The sequence below is a fragment of the Cyprinodon variegatus genome, unplaced genomic scaffold (genome assembly GCF_000732505.1).
Source record: "Cyprinodon variegatus isolate N-32 unplaced genomic scaffold, C_variegatus-1.0 Scaffold1711, whole genome shotgun sequence".
NCBI lineage: Eukaryota > Metazoa > Chordata > Actinopteri > Cyprinodontiformes > Cyprinodontidae > Cyprinodon > Cyprinodon variegatus.
Genome location: NW_015152164.1, coordinates 51,054 through 66,555, shown reverse-complemented (window position 1 = coordinate 66,555; position 15,502 = coordinate 51,054). Strand labels below are relative to the sequence as shown.

Below are 15,502 nucleotides of genomic sequence, written 5' to 3'. Positions count from 1 at the left end.
AGCTTGCTCCCTCATAGGTCTGCACAGCAAATATTCATAAAAAACCCACCTACAAGCGCTCCATATCCTACACACACAATACCATGCATGCTTAAATAGGCATATATACAAGTGGAACATCTATACGCAGATTATAAAGTTTAAACTCAATTTAACTTCACAATTATAGGAAAATGGGAAAGGCTGATAAATAGACCTAATAAGTCCCTCTTCTGATCACTGAAGTGGAGAGAAGCCAACACAGACTGGAGGAGTTTTGGAGCAAATGTTAATAAAACATGCAGACCAGCATACTCAGAAATCTGATGTGTTCCCAATTCAGCTGCTGGGAGAAGGAATAGAACAGCAGACCTCGCAATGAGGTGGAGATTATCGTATTTCTAAGCTGGTCATCACAGGTTACTGTTATTTATTTATTATTTTCCACCAGAATCAGCATAACGTAAACATATATAAAGCTTTCATAAAATAATGAATCATTTATTTTAATTTATAGCCATTTATATCCAAATATATAGAGTAAATACCAGGATTTAGTTAAAGCTAAATTACAATTGCAATTATGATAAAGGCATTCATCTAATTATTTTCTGATATTTCACTTTATATATAATATCCTGAAAGTATGCATTTACAGATATGTTTCTGAAAATAACATTCTACCTTTAACAGTGTGAAGTCACATGACCTTTCCTTCATGAAACACTACAACACAACAACAAGATGGAAACAAAAACCAGATTTAATATCAGCCCAGTTTCCCGGTACCGGAAGTAACGTTAATGCATCTTAAAGTTAATGTGCCTAAATATATTTGGCATCACTAACTAGAATAGCTGACTGCTTCTGGCTATTTTCAAAGCTGAGCCGTTATCAAACAGTCTCTCTGTTTAAGAAACAGACCTCTGAAGCTGCGAAATCTGCAGGATCCTTAAAAAAAAAAAACAACACTAATTATCAGGGTTTTATTCATTCCTAACATATACATTTTATAATGTTTTTAGATGATATTCAGGTTACAATGTCTGTTATATTCAATTAAGAAATTGTTCATATAGCAGCAAAATATTGTGATTGAGAGAGAGAGGTATAAACTTATAATATATACACCCTATTAACATAACAGAATATTACAATACTCAAAATTAAAAATTTATATCAAACAATTTTCATTAAAAGTTAAAAAAGTATTTTTATGTATTCTCCAATTTTAGTACAAAGAACAAGGTATAACCTTCAAAATGTACAATTTTGATCAAAACAGGTGTTAAGTTGTATGCCTGCTTATAAAAAAACACCATATTTCAATCCAAATTTGCTTTAACACTGGTTGAGAAGAAGGAGCAACATGAGTGCAGCTATTTTAAAGCTCCAGTTTTTGTGACACTGAGGTCGAATCGTGAAATATTAGTACATCAGACTTTAGGCTTTGTTTGGGTGTATTTTCCAGCTAATGGGCTCCAACTACATTATTTTGAAGCAGCTGGTGATTATTTTCTCCAGTTTGTTTAAACATCTGTTCTTAAAGCTACAGTAAATGATGCTCAGTGCAATTTCGCTCTTAGGGATAAAAATAAAGAGCAGCTTTTAAAAGAGGTTATGATAAAGCATTGTTTGCTTCAAAAACGGCTCATTAATAAATATTATTCAGTTAAATGTTATAAACCCTTCAGATCATGCTCAGGGGGGCATGCCTTGGGAGGCTTCTGTCATCTGAGATCTGAAGTGTTTGGTTGCATAAGCGCCTCAGCTGGACGAGGAGTGGGCTGCGAAGTCGTGATTTCATCTGCCACTCAGACAAACACGTCTTGATTTTTAGTTCATATCCTTCAGATACGAACTATAGCAGATATCTTGCACTGAAATATGGTGGTAAACACCTCCATGATAAGCAACTCGCTTTGGTAAAGATTTCTGTAAAAGGATCTTTGATTGCACAAGATTTTTTAAAAGCTTTCAATTTTAGCATTTTTCATAAAGGGAAGAAATAAATATGTTTTTTATTGTTGGCACACATCCTATTAATTATACACCAATATTTTCTATGAAAAATATTCCACTATTTCAGAATTTACTTTGGAATGGACTCTAACAAGGTTCTCCAAGACAGGCCCACAGCATCACTGATCTGACACCATACTTTCCAATAGGTAGAGGGACTTTTCCACATATTTATGATTCATGTCGGACACAACTGGGATGCTTGTTGCTGGAAAGCTGTTTTAGTCTCATTTATAAGCAGAAAAAGTTCCAGTAGAGTGAAATAACCCCCCCTCCGCCTTCACGTTTGTGATGATAGGACAGCAGAGGCCTTTTCCTGACTTCTATGCCCAATAGATGGTGTTTCAATGTTATGACCCCTGGAAGCCACCTTGCTGCAGACCTGTTACAGTGAGCTTAGGAGATGATTTCCTCCTTCAACGCTCCACCTCCTCAGCTTTTGTTTGATCAATTTGAAGCCTTTTACTTATTTCTATAATTGTAGATATTTTGTAAAATGGCCTTTTCTCCTCTCTTCCTCATACTGAAGATTGACTTTAGCAAAATTTGGTATTGAAGGTTGGATTTCATTTTTTTCTATGTGGTATCCCGCTACAGTAATAATGGATAAATGTATTAATGATTAATTTACCAGCTGGTAACATAATTGTGAAGAATGATGTGAGATGAATGTAAAATACAATTAGACAGAAGTGAAGAACATTGTAATGTTCTCAGTTTTTTTTTCTCCAAAGCTTTGACCTCCTGTTCAATGTTTATCATGAATTGTGTGCGAGTAGCTGGAAGCAGCGTTCAGCTTTCAGTCTTTATGTGGAAGTTTTTAATTCATCAGAGGATTAATGACGCAGAAGATTTTTATCTGTTTCAACCAGACAGACAGCACACTGCCAGATAAATATGATATTAGTCATACTTAGAATATCTCAGACAGAAAAAAACCCCGTTATCATCTGAGTTAAATGGTTTATGGCCGTGCCTTAAGAGTTTATCTGTTTATTTATATGAGGGTTGTGTTCTTTGAGGTTATTAATGTCCGTAAAACTTTCAGTCAGGATGAGGAGAAGCTGTGAGGAGGCAATGTTTCTGCCTGGGTTCCACGCTCTCCGTCCACCGAGGCCTCCCACGCTCACACTGTGTGCTGTCATGGTGATTCAAGGCTGCCTGGAGGCGGCGGCGGCTGCTGTGATCGCTCAGCTTTCTGTACCAGTAGTTGTGTTTGGGGGAGACTGATGGCAGATTCCGTTTGGAAAAGTTTAACTTGACAGAGATTAATGGCAGAGGAGGATCAGAGCACTTAAATCAAAGCTGGTTTGAGCAAAATAAGCATCAGTGAAATGAAGGGAAATGAAGAGGCTCTACTGCTACTGGAGGTCAGCTATCATGGTGAATATCCAACAAAAAACAGCTCTTGTTTAACGTAAAGACAACATCTGGGATGTTGGTTTAACTAATTTTACATGTCATGTAGACAAGAGGTAAAAATGACGGAATTTCTGGATGTTTTTCCCTAAAATTTCCCAATTAACTGCAAAACCTATTTCAAAAATATTACAGCTTGTTACAAAGGTTGGTCCATGCTGGGGAATCTAGCTGTTATTTTGCTGAACTGAGATGTGGAAAGAAAGTCTTGCAGAAAATGCAGAACGCCTCATCTTGACCGCATCCTTTTTATTGTCACTGTGGTTAAACAGCTCAGTGATTATAAAAGGCTTACGGTCAGAAAATTCAATTTCAAAAATACTAGTTGAACTAGTTGTTTAACTGAACTAGTACCGGAGAATTGTCTCAATTTGTTGAGCAAGAGAACCTTGGTTTTAATATGCAGTAACAAATAACTGCAATAGGTCAATGAAATATTGAATCACAAATGACTCGATTTATCAGAGTTATATGCTTTTTATGAGACTTTTTATATGATTTTAGTCATTTCTGGGCATTCAGGACTATTGATTATGTTACATTGTTGCAGTTTTTGCTCTAGAATGACTTTTTTGCACAACGTATGCATGTACAGAACAGCAGAAACTGAAATATCTGCATGATTCACAACCAGCCAGAACCTTCTTTCCAGTGGAGCTATCATTACCCTTAGTATAGTACCCTTAAAGTATTGATCTTTAGCTGCTGAAAATGTTGTGTTTTCCTAATTTTTAAATCTCCCAAAGTAAAATCAACAAAACAATACAAGTTCCTAAAATTGTATCATTATTGCACATCCTTTTGTTGTATTGGAGCAGCAAGTATCTATTCTCTCTGCAGCATTTCTCTAGTCACAGATCGAACTCCTGATCTTCATGGGCGGATCCAGAGTTCAACAAATACATAAACCGGTGTTCAAACTTTTAGAGAAGCAAATATCTTCGTGAAATTAGCTCCACAGTTCTGATGGTCTTCTATTGGTTGCAGTTGTTTTTGTGTGTATCTCATTAAGCAGCTTAAAAGAAACCAGACTACTAAAAACAGGCCTTTGTGTGGATCAAAAATGTATTTAATTCTGAACATTTTAGGATTTGCTTAACGTTTAAGTTTATATCTGATTTAAATTATTTGTATCTGAACTTTTTATTGTTTTGCATCATTATTTTCTACGATTTGTCTGCAAACTGCGTCATTAAACTCAGCAGTAGCCTCAAACCACTTGGAGTTTCCTGATGTTTAAAATGTCTCCTCCCCTAGGTGTGATCATCGTGCCCAGTGCCGGCGTGGGCATTGTACTTGGCGGCTACATCATTAAGAAGCTGAAGTTGGGGGCTCGGGAGTCGGCCAAGCTGGCGATGATCTGCAGCGGGGTGTCACTTCTCTGCTTCTCTACGCTCTTCATCGTGGGCTGTGAAAGCATCAACCTCGGAGGGATCAACATCCCCTACACCACCGGGTGAGCGAGGGCATGGGAGAGGCGGGCATTGCTGTTTTATATTAAATCTTAGATAAAGGTTTGGAGAGGAAAAACGAAAACAGAAGTAAAGAGGAATGTAACACATGGATATGATTTCATAAATCAATTAATCAGGCTGTATCTTTAGCCCTGCTGGAAGGTAAACCCCATCATGATGTCTACCACTCAGGTTGATTTGCATGAAGACCAACCAGTTTGATCTGGTTTCATATGCATACTGCCTGTTGCTCTATGGGGTAATAGTTATCCTGGGAATTGGTTCTTCCATCTATGAATTTCTGCAGCTCCTCCAAAGTCACCATGCCCTGTCGATTCAGGTGGATGTCCATATCTTGGTACTGTAGTTTTGCTGTTGGTCCATCCTCTCTACATGTTCAAATGATGAAAAAGAGACCTGTTACATGAAACTTTTAGATAGTATTTAACTGTTTTACCTCTTCAGCTTCCTGTCTGCTGGACTTCGTGGTCTTCACTATGTCGGTTCTCCAACGTTCTCTAGAAAAAAGCTCTTGAAACCTTCAAAATACAGACTTAATGCTTCACTTTATGTGTTTTTCTATCTTTAGTTTTTGTATTTATCTGTTCAAAGTGTAAAAGCATTGGAGATAAGGGGAAAGCTGCTTAAGACCTCTGTGTGAAATAGAAAGTAAAGTTTCTAGAACAGCTTTTGCTCTTATCTGCAAAAGCAAATGTTTTTCTGCCTCATGAGATTTTAAACACCTTCCCTCCCCCAGTCTTTACCCACCTTCACCACCAGACAGAAAATCTGAAGAGTTTTATCTAATCCAGTTTTGTTTCCAGTTCATCTGTAAATTCAGAGAGTCTTCAGATCAGTGCATAGATTCTGCGTTATGAGTCTGTAAACGGAGGCGTTTTCTGGTTGGAGTGTCTCTCAGTGAGATTACATGACTCAGATGGAGAGGGTCCAAGGACAGCTTGGGGACAGACGGTCTTTGGCTTCCCGCCTTGTCATTTCACGTGTTTCTTCCTCCATGTCCTCCCCTAGCACCTAGATGTCCTTCCTCTTTCATCTCCTCTTTTTTTCTTACTCCCTTTTATTTTAGTTATTTTATTTCCCTCGCTTCTTACTATCTACTTAATAAATTTCTCCCCTTTTCTCACCAAATCACACCATCTTGGAATTAGGTTCTTTTCAGGTCATTTACTGAAACCATCTTCATGGAATTGCAGCAAGTAGATGTGGCATCCTGAGGTTATTGCTCCTCACGTTACCCTGTCATACCCATATTAATCCTGTCTCTGACTGTGCATGTTCTCCTTCCCACAGGCCGACGCTCACCATGACTCAGAGGAACCTGACAGGAGGCTGTAACGTGAACTGTGGATGTAAGATCCACGAGTACGCTCCGGTCTGCGGCTCCGATGGGATCACCTACTTCAACCCCTGCCTGGCCGGCTGCAGCAGCGTGGCCAACGACAGCAACGGGGTAAGAAAGAGGGCGAGTGAGGAAACATGCACCTGCTGATACTGTTTGATTAATGATATAACACCGCCTAACCCTGAGAAAATATGTGAAAAAATAAACAGAATAGAAAGCTTATTAAGAAATAAATCAAAATTTCTTTTAATTCAACTAAATTTAAACATTAAATGACTTTAACAGGGTGGTATGATTATAAAGCATACCCATATCCATGTTTTGTGTAGCCATCCTGAAGCTTCCATTTTTAATCTAACTGGATGTTTAGTATCCCTCTCTAATGTTTTCGCTTTATATACAGTATATACAGTAATACGCTTTATTTATAGTGGCAATTTACAACACATCATCTCAAGACGCTTTACAGAGAAAATTCAACCAGATTATACAGTCAGATTAGTTCAAAGTTTTCTATCTAAAGAGAACCAGCTGATTGCGTGACTCATGGACTTTGCAGGACAACCTCTTCCTGGATGAGCTCGTGGCGACAAAAGATATTTGCTTCCATTATGTCATTGACTCCACAGCATGCATGTAGCTTCGGTGGAGGGAAAAAACTCNTAAACTGAAAATCAAAAGTTACATAGAACATGAGCATGCACCTTTGAATGTCTGATTGGGCAGAGTTACTACAGTCCAGATCAACTGGTTAATTTTGTGGCTCTGGACCATTGTTAAAGCAAATTGCTTGCTGATGAATGGTTTTCTAAAAAAACGAATGTTAGTCTAATTAATCCCTTTCAACTCCAGATGTCTAGAAATTGATCTTTCTATTATGATGGTACCATCACTGTACTTAAAAGCTGGTAGTGTTGTTTCGTTAGAAGACCTCATCTTGACTAATAATTGTTCCTCATCACTGTGGCTAAACAGCTCAAATAAATAACTGTGAAGATATTTTAATGAGGGAACCTACTTCCTGGTCAACTTCCTGATCAACCCCTTAATATGATTCAGTTTCCAGATCATTGTATGCTTACCAGACATTCAGACAATGTTGACAACACATTTGTCATAATAAGTAGTGTTGCACGTATACCGATACAAGTATCCAGCAGGGCTGCTGCACTAAAATGGTGGTATCGGTATCGGCGTGTACCGACAAATAGGGCTATATTCCAGGTAGGCAATAAAAAGTTCAACTGGATTCACTTTGCATTAGTCTTTTTCCTGCTTTACAAAGGTAGGCAGCAGCTTGACAAAGCCATGATGGCAATTATTTTACATCCAAGTAGAACACAGTTCTTCATATTTATACACACACATCAATTTCAAACAGATGGTATCAATATGGTATCGGTATCTGCCTATACTGCACAGCTAGGTATCGGATATCGGTATCAGGGCAAAAAAACGGCATCGGCGCAACACAAATAATAACAGGGTTAAATGTGATTATCGTGGCATTTAAAATGCTTTATTTAAAAAAAAAAAAAACATTTATGAAAACAATTTTGTAAGATATATCAGTTCCAAGTGTATATCATATTCCACATGTTTTCCGCAATCGTAAAGCCGTATGCTCGGTAAAGTAGGTCAAGGCAGAGGAACAGCTAGAGAATGGGAAGACGCAAATTTCAACAAAAGTGGCTGAAAAACTATGAATTTGGGACATTGCTGCAGCCATGTTGCCATGTTTTATATATATATATACATATATATGCATATGTATATATACATATGTATATCTATATATACGTATATATATATACGTATATATACGTATGTATATATACATATATATATATACATATGTGTATATATATATATACTAATATATACATATATACAGTATGAAGGTCATGGGTACTTGTTGATGGCATTTACATTTGTTCTAAGCTCATTAAATGAGCATTAAAAAGCATTAAATTAGAGTTACCCATTCCTGTATAAACCCTGAAAAAGACAGTGATTCCAAATGCACATATAATGCGGTTTTGGATTCACATCAATCCCAAATGAAGCTTCAGTGGTCTGCTTCATAAAGTCAAGACCTTAATGAGTTTAGAATGGGCTTAAAATCTTCTATGTCTGGAAATCAAACATTTCTGGTGCAAAGAAGGCTGATTTATGCCAGAGGATTTTTGATGGCTACAGGTAGATTATAGTCATGGTTAAACTTGCAAACAGATATTTACCAAGATATTAACACAAAAGTGAATATATTTCAGCTTGTTTGGATGAATTAGACAATGGGAATCAAAGAAAGTCAATGATATAATTAAAGTTGTATGTTGTTCAGTTATCCCTCGCTGGAGAAAAACAGGTCAAAATAATGACTTAATTTCCTTCCTATATGTCAGACTGTGCTGCACTGTCTTACCACTTAATTTCTGTTGTGTTTTAAAGGTTTTATCTTTCATCCCTCTTCTTGTGTTCAGATCCGGAACTACTCAGACTGCGCCTGCGTGCAGAGCCGACAGGTCATAACGCCGCCGTCCAGCGGTCAGGGCAGCAACCAGCTGCAGCTCGTCATCGTCAAAACCTACCTGAACGAGAACGGCTATGCCGTGTCAGGGAAGTGCGATCGCACCTGCAATACCCTCATCCCGTTCCTCATCTTCCTCTTCATTGTCACGCTCATCACCGCCTGCGCCCAGCCCTCTGCCATCATCGTCACCCTCAGGTAAATAATATTCTTTCCTTCTCTGTTTTCTCATTGTTATTTCTAATCACAGAGGGTTCAGACTTTGGTTTGGTTATCTCATTATCATAAACGCAGCATCTTAAGGTTACATCCAGCTCAACAGTGTTGCAGAGACTCTTATTTATTTCTAAATGTGAAAGAGTTTTCCTCTGGAGGTTTGGTGGTGTCTGCTTTTTCGTAGGAAACTGTGTTAGAATCTGAGGCTTTTGAGAGGGTAACACAGGCGGAGTTGAAAACTAGACATTTATTGATAGGAACAATCTGTCCATTAATCTGTCAAAAAAAACAACTTGATAGACATATTGTTTATGTCCTGAACACGTTCAAGCTATTTAGGTCAAACTGAATATTAAACTCTATTTTTTGTTTCAAATCCCAACGCTCCTTGAACTTGTTTTGTCATTACTTGCCCAGTTTTTTATTACAAATTAAACTACAGAGTTAAACACAACTTTGATGGGCTGCCTTATTTCAATCATGATTAGTATCTCCCTAAAATATTTATGGTAATTTGAATTGGTATAAATTTTTAATCCTTCAGATTAAATAATGTCTTCTTACATTTAGAAAGGAGTATCTTAGAACCGTTAACAAATATCCAAAATGATTTAGACTGATTTCCGTATTGCAGATATTCACTGGTGGGTCATATTTATTTATATGTTGAGACTTAATTAATTTATTGAAACAATTATGTTCTAAAAATAATTCATTAAAATTATTTTACATTTTCTGCTATTCTTTTCATATATAAAAGGCAAAATTCATGCAGAAAAACAGAAACAAAAATCACAAATTGATATATTAAACAAAAAAGAACAAATGCACCATTTGTGACAACTAGGGCTTTACTAGATGAAATAAAAAAAATAAAAAAACCAGCATGTCTTAAAAAATACTCTTCCTCAATTTCTCCCCAAATGTATGTTATATTTATCTGGATTTACCTCTGGACTGCATTGGTGCAAACATCACTTGTTTGTCCATCTTCATCTCTTCCACAGGAGGGTACAGAAGCTGTGTATAGTCACATGTTAAACTATTGTAGGAGTAATTAAATTGAATATATGAAACTTATATATCTTCCTTTAACCCTAAACTCAGTCTATCAAGAGATGGAAATGTTCCGTAGGACCAAAAAACTATTTCTTATACTAAAAATGTTATTATCTAAACATTCCCTGTTAACACCGCCTGCTGCTGGTAGACCTCAGAAAAGAAACCAGCTGTTCTAAGAGTGGCGCATCCAAGTACATTAATGGAAAGTTAAGTGGAAGGAAAAGGTGCGGTAGAAAAAGCAAAGAACAACAGGGATAAATGTTAAAGCGACTGTGAAGTAACAGCAGTAACACAAAGCTGTTGTGTGTCTTTTCTTCTCTTAATCTTTACGTTTCTGTTTGCTGCAGGTCTGTTGCAGAGCAGGAAAGGCCTTTTGCTTTAGGGATGCAGTTTGTTCTCCTCAGAACTCTAGGTGAGTAGAAACCAGTAGACGGCTCAGATCTGAGGATTCAGAGGGATTTTGTTTTACTGTCTTCCTTCTTCCCATAAATATACTTCTTTTCTTGCCCCCAGCTTACATCCCAACACCAATCTACTTTGGTGCGGTCATTGACACCACCTGCATGCTGTGGCAGCAGGACTGCGGCGTCCACGGCTCCTGCTGGGAATACGACGTCACCTCCTTGAGGTTTGTTTACTTCGGCTTGGCCGCCAGCCTCAAGTTCCTCGGCTTCCTCTTCATTTTCCTCACCTGGTACTCCATCAAGTACAAGGAGGAGCGGGTGGAGCGCTGGCTCAAACGGCATCTGTCGCCCGTGGACACCGTCGGGAGTCTCGTGTGCCACCCGGGGGGCCATAAGGGCCACGCCCGCACCCGCTCCTGTCCTGTCAACATCCCACGCACCGACCATGCTATGCCTCACATTAACGGCCCTCTGCGCGCTGGCGCCCTTAACCGAGGCGTTAGTACACAGAGTTGTCCTGGCAATGAGCTTAAAGCAATAACTCCTCCCCCTCCTCCGGCAGGTTCGCCTGCAGCAGCCGCCTCCACTCCCGCTCCAGCTCGCTCGCTGGAACACGTTTCAGTCAGAGTTTAAATCCTTGAAACTCAGCCCAGAACCGTTTTTTGGCCCATGACTCCCCTGTCTTGGTCAGAACCCATCCAGAGGCCCAGATTTATTCAAATGTTGGGCAGACCAGAGAGCTCAGAGAGCTTTATGTGAGGGGAAAAAAAAAAAAAGAGAGAGAGAGAGAAATCTGCTTGAGAGGTTTTCTTTGTGATGCAGCAGCTGGTGCATTGAGCAGAGAAAAGCTCCCGTCTGGATGGATGGTAGTTCACTGATCATAAATCCCGCCCACACCCCGGCTACATGTGCCTTCTGTCACTTCAGCCCTCACATGTGCAGAACAACCAGAAATCAGCCCGACAGACTAGAAGACTCTCCTGAATGGATACCTCAGCTTCCCCCTAACATCTGCGTACTACTTCTTCTTCATTTTCTGTTTTTCTGTCTTCACCGTCACGCAAGCAATGTTTGTCCTCTTCAGAACAAAAATTATTTAAAAAAAAGAAACAAAAAAAAAAACTCCTGGAAATGTGATACAGGATGATTTAGTGTCAGGAACTGGAAACCGATGGCATGGTGCTATGTGAAAACAGTGTTTAGAGTCCAGGTTTTCTCTCTTGTATGTTTTAACAGTCTAAATGCAGCTTGCAGGTCAGCAGGCCGAGCAGCAGAACAGGTTTCTGTCCAGTGGAAGGCCTTTTGTTGTTCCCTCTAAGGGGAGGAACCACTAGTGGTCTGGTTTCCTCTTTGCCAGCTCTGTCCATTGCATCCATTCATCTCAGCAGTGTTGCACAACCCACTAAGCTGCTCATCCTGAGCAGAATAGGATCAGCATCTGTCCTCCTGAATACAATCCTGGAGAAATGAGCCACATGCAGTCTGTTGATTGAGGAAAGGAAGAAAGCTAGAAGGACATTACTAAGATATTCTATTGATAACAGAAACATTTTTACTGAAAACAAGCAGCTGAGCGCCATGAAGCGGTCCTGATGAAGTTATCTCCTCTTTATCAGCAGTGAAAGGAGTACGCTGTCTAAATATGCAGGCTGAGAGCTTTCCTTCCCTCCATAATGGCAGTTACATTTTTTTTAGTCTCTATTGATCTTCCTTTTGGAAAAAATGAGATAAATTCTCAGTATCACACTTTGTGATACTGTTCACTACAGTCTCACACAGAATGAGCTCCGCTCTTATCAGTCAAAAGCAGCTGGATCGAAGTAACAGAACAAAAACCTCTCAGTCTGAAAATCATTTATGATGCTCCTATCCTCTTAGTGCTCACAAACAAGGTTTATCCACACTAAGTTGCTCTGCTGCAAGTCTGAACAGGTTTAATTTCAGCTTGAGGAAAAATTCCTGCAGATCTTCTCTGTCTAAGATTTCCGCAGAATCGCTTAGAATGCAATCTAAAAAGTATGAAATTAAATTAAAATGGTCATTATTTAGGCACATTAGGTGAGCAACAACTTTATTGCCCCTAGCAAGTAGCAGAGATAGCTGTGGCGCAATTTGGAGGTGTGTTAAATCTCAATTTTAAAAACTTAGCTAGAATATAAACCTTAGAGAATAATGCTTTATCTTTTATAGTTGAGCCTTTCTTTGTTTAATAACCTTAATTAGTATATATTTTTTTAATCTAGCTGATCAATTAGTATTTGCTTAGCAGTTGTTTCGTTGATAAATATTTAGATGAATAAGGCCTATATAGAGCACTGGATGGGGTTACGCCATTTTATATGAGTGTCCGAATGTCGAGTGGATGAAAAAGTAGTGAACTCAAGATTTCCTACGATGCGTCTTGAAAAGTAGTTTCATCCATGGTCACTAGAGGAGCAGATATATCTCAAAAGGCTTTGCAAGAGTTCTCCTTACAAAGCATTATGGGATTTGTTTTCAGGGCGAGAGAGAACAAAGATGGTGCAGGCCAGGTGCGGGGAGACAGAGTCACGTGACCAATAGGGAGCGAAAACTCGTGGTCATCTCATCTGTTAGCTGAGTGCGCTATAAAGCCCACTATATAGTCTCTGCTCTATATAGTGATCGAGGGGTTAGGGCGGACGTTCAGACACAGCTATAATCTCGTGCAGTACTTTTAGAAGTTAAATGGTAAGATTTTCAAAAAAGGAAAAGACTTGTTGAAATAGTCCCGATATGCAGGAGTACTGCATGCATAGCATACTGTTTTATAATCACTTTTGTGACAATTCAAAATAAGTGCTTCTCAAACAGGTTCGGGAAACTGCTCAAATAAGAAGAAGCTGTTGCTTTTTTTTTTTTTTTTATGTATCATTAGGCTGTACTTAGATGTACTACGATTATTTCCAGGTTAATTTCCCATCAGTTATATGATGTAGCTGCAGCGCCAAGATCATTGTAGGGTAGGGCCATACAATGATCTGAGGTAAGGCCAAACATCAAACTGAAAACAACGCCACCCAGTATTTATTTCAAAGAGTACTAGAAACTCTTTTGATGAAGTATGCTAAAAGACTAAAATAAGGCGAGCATTGTCATTAACCAATAAAACGTTAAAAACTATTACCCACTTAAAAACATTAAAATAATTGGGCCTAACACTAAATGATACACTAAAATGTAAAATTGTAAAGGGTCATGAAGAAGACCAGAAACACAGAGGCAGAGTTTGGAGCATCTGTGTGTAGTCTTCTTCTTCTTCTTCTTCTTCCAGCTGCTGTAGTGAGCATCCCGTACGGGATGATGGTTTGCCACAAACCAATTCTGTCGACAGTGAAGTAAAACTCAGGGCAGTCCCCTGTCCACACCACACACAAGTTTGCCAACTGCAGCAGCTGGCACATTGTGCCAGGTTAGTGAAGTGTCACTAATGCCCATGGGCAGAGAAACTCTTCCCAACGGTTGTGAGGATCGTCGTACCCTGGCTTCACCCCGTCTCTCATGCAGCTGCATCTGCTGCTCAGTGTTGTCTCCACTCTTCCGTGCCATCGCCCTTTCCCAGCCTTTTAAACCATCTCCATGAAATGCTGCCTTAAATGGCCTTTCAAACTCATTGCTTATTGGGCAACAATGTACCACACGTACAAATGCTCACAGGATTAAAAACAGGAAGTCAAAATGCACAAGTAGTATACTATGAAAACACTTTGAAAATATCACTCTGAAATCAATATACACAACATACAATGCAGAGGGTGCAGTGCTTAATAGTCTTCCTGTGACGAATCCATCCTGTCCTGCCTACTGTGGAATCCACAAACAAAAACATGGTATTACTTACTGTAACAGGAAATTCCACAGGGAAAAACAGGAACTATGGACAGATGCTGGGCCTCATTCCTGCATCATTTTTTAAGTGTTCTTCATGTGAAAAATGTCGGACGCTGCTGATCAGTCCTCATACAGTAGAGCGTCATCTATTTAAGCAGAAACAAGTAAAGTGTTAAAGTTAAATCTTTTATCATAATTAAATCTCGTTTGTAAAGGACGCCAGTCCCTCCTGGAGCTGAACCTGATGCTACACAGAAAACTTTCCACTTACAGCTGATTACAAACTACATTTGAGATAATTATACAACAGAGCAATAAAAAGGTTTTGATACAGAAAAGTGGGCTTGATGTAACATATGAATACCCACTTAAAGGTTTGTATTGACCATTGGTAATTATAATGCGTTAAAATTAGCCTTATTAGAGGGGATAGTCTGATTTATTGAATTTTTCTCCTGAGGTTTTCTTATGTGGTTTGGAATCCTGATGGTGGTAAGAAGTTCTATCTAGACATGTTTTTGTGGCGGCAGGGTTCAGAAGGAAGCTCCTAGGCAAGGATCTGTAGATCCCCCACCTCCTAGTGGCTGGCACTCTATTGCCGAATTTACACCACCCCTCTGAAACCGATCCGTGCCGAGATCGGACTGAGCCTGGATCAGTTAACCGTGCTGAGCTTGGTTCCTTACGACCATTTACGCATCACGCTAGCACGATTCCTTGCCTCCTATTGGTGGCCTTATTGAAGGCGGGAATAACGCAAACAAAAATGGTGGCACCCATAACATTCAGGAACTTATGTGCCTGGATTGCGTCCTCCGCCAAAATTTAAATGAGAGCCTCAGTCTCTGTATAATCCCAGGTCGCACCACGCTCTTTTAAAGCCATTTATTGTGAAAAGGCTTAGAAGAAGTTCGTGTTGTGGACAGATGAAGAGATCTGTGAATTACAAAGCCGGACATGGCGGAAAACCTGTGAAATGAGTCAGCTGACTGTAAATAGGGGATGATGTGGTCTGCTCATGCGCTCTTTGTTATCAGAGAACCGAGCTACAACTGAGCCGTGCTGAGCCCTACTGTTGAACTGGTACTAGATCTACCGCTGTTCAGTTGTGTCTGGCATGGTCCAGTTCAGTTGCGTTCCATTGACACTCAACAGTTATCTTGGCTGCCATGCTTTGACTGTTCTTAGCGCGGTTTCAAAAGGG

At 39.3% G+C, this 15,502-nt stretch overlaps 1 protein-coding gene across 1 annotated transcript in view; it reads left to right on the top strand.

Moving 5' to 3' along the window:
• LOC107104376 (solute carrier organic anion transporter family member 5A1-like) overlaps positions 1–15,026 on the top strand; it is a 46,964-nt gene extending 31,938 nt beyond the window's left edge. The window contains exons 5-9 of the mRNA XM_015404368.1: positions 4,678–4,876; positions 6,186–6,345; positions 8,721–8,965; positions 10,393–10,457; positions 10,559–15,026. Of these exons, the coding sequence (XP_015259854.1) occupies positions 4,678–4,876; positions 6,186–6,345; positions 8,721–8,965; positions 10,393–10,457; positions 10,559–11,082 (1,193 nt within the window). The 3' untranslated portion in view covers positions 11,083–15,026. The remainder of the gene's footprint in view (positions 1–4,677; positions 4,877–6,185; positions 6,346–8,720; positions 8,966–10,392; positions 10,458–10,558) is intronic.
• Positions 15,027–15,502: the final 476 nt, after the last annotated feature.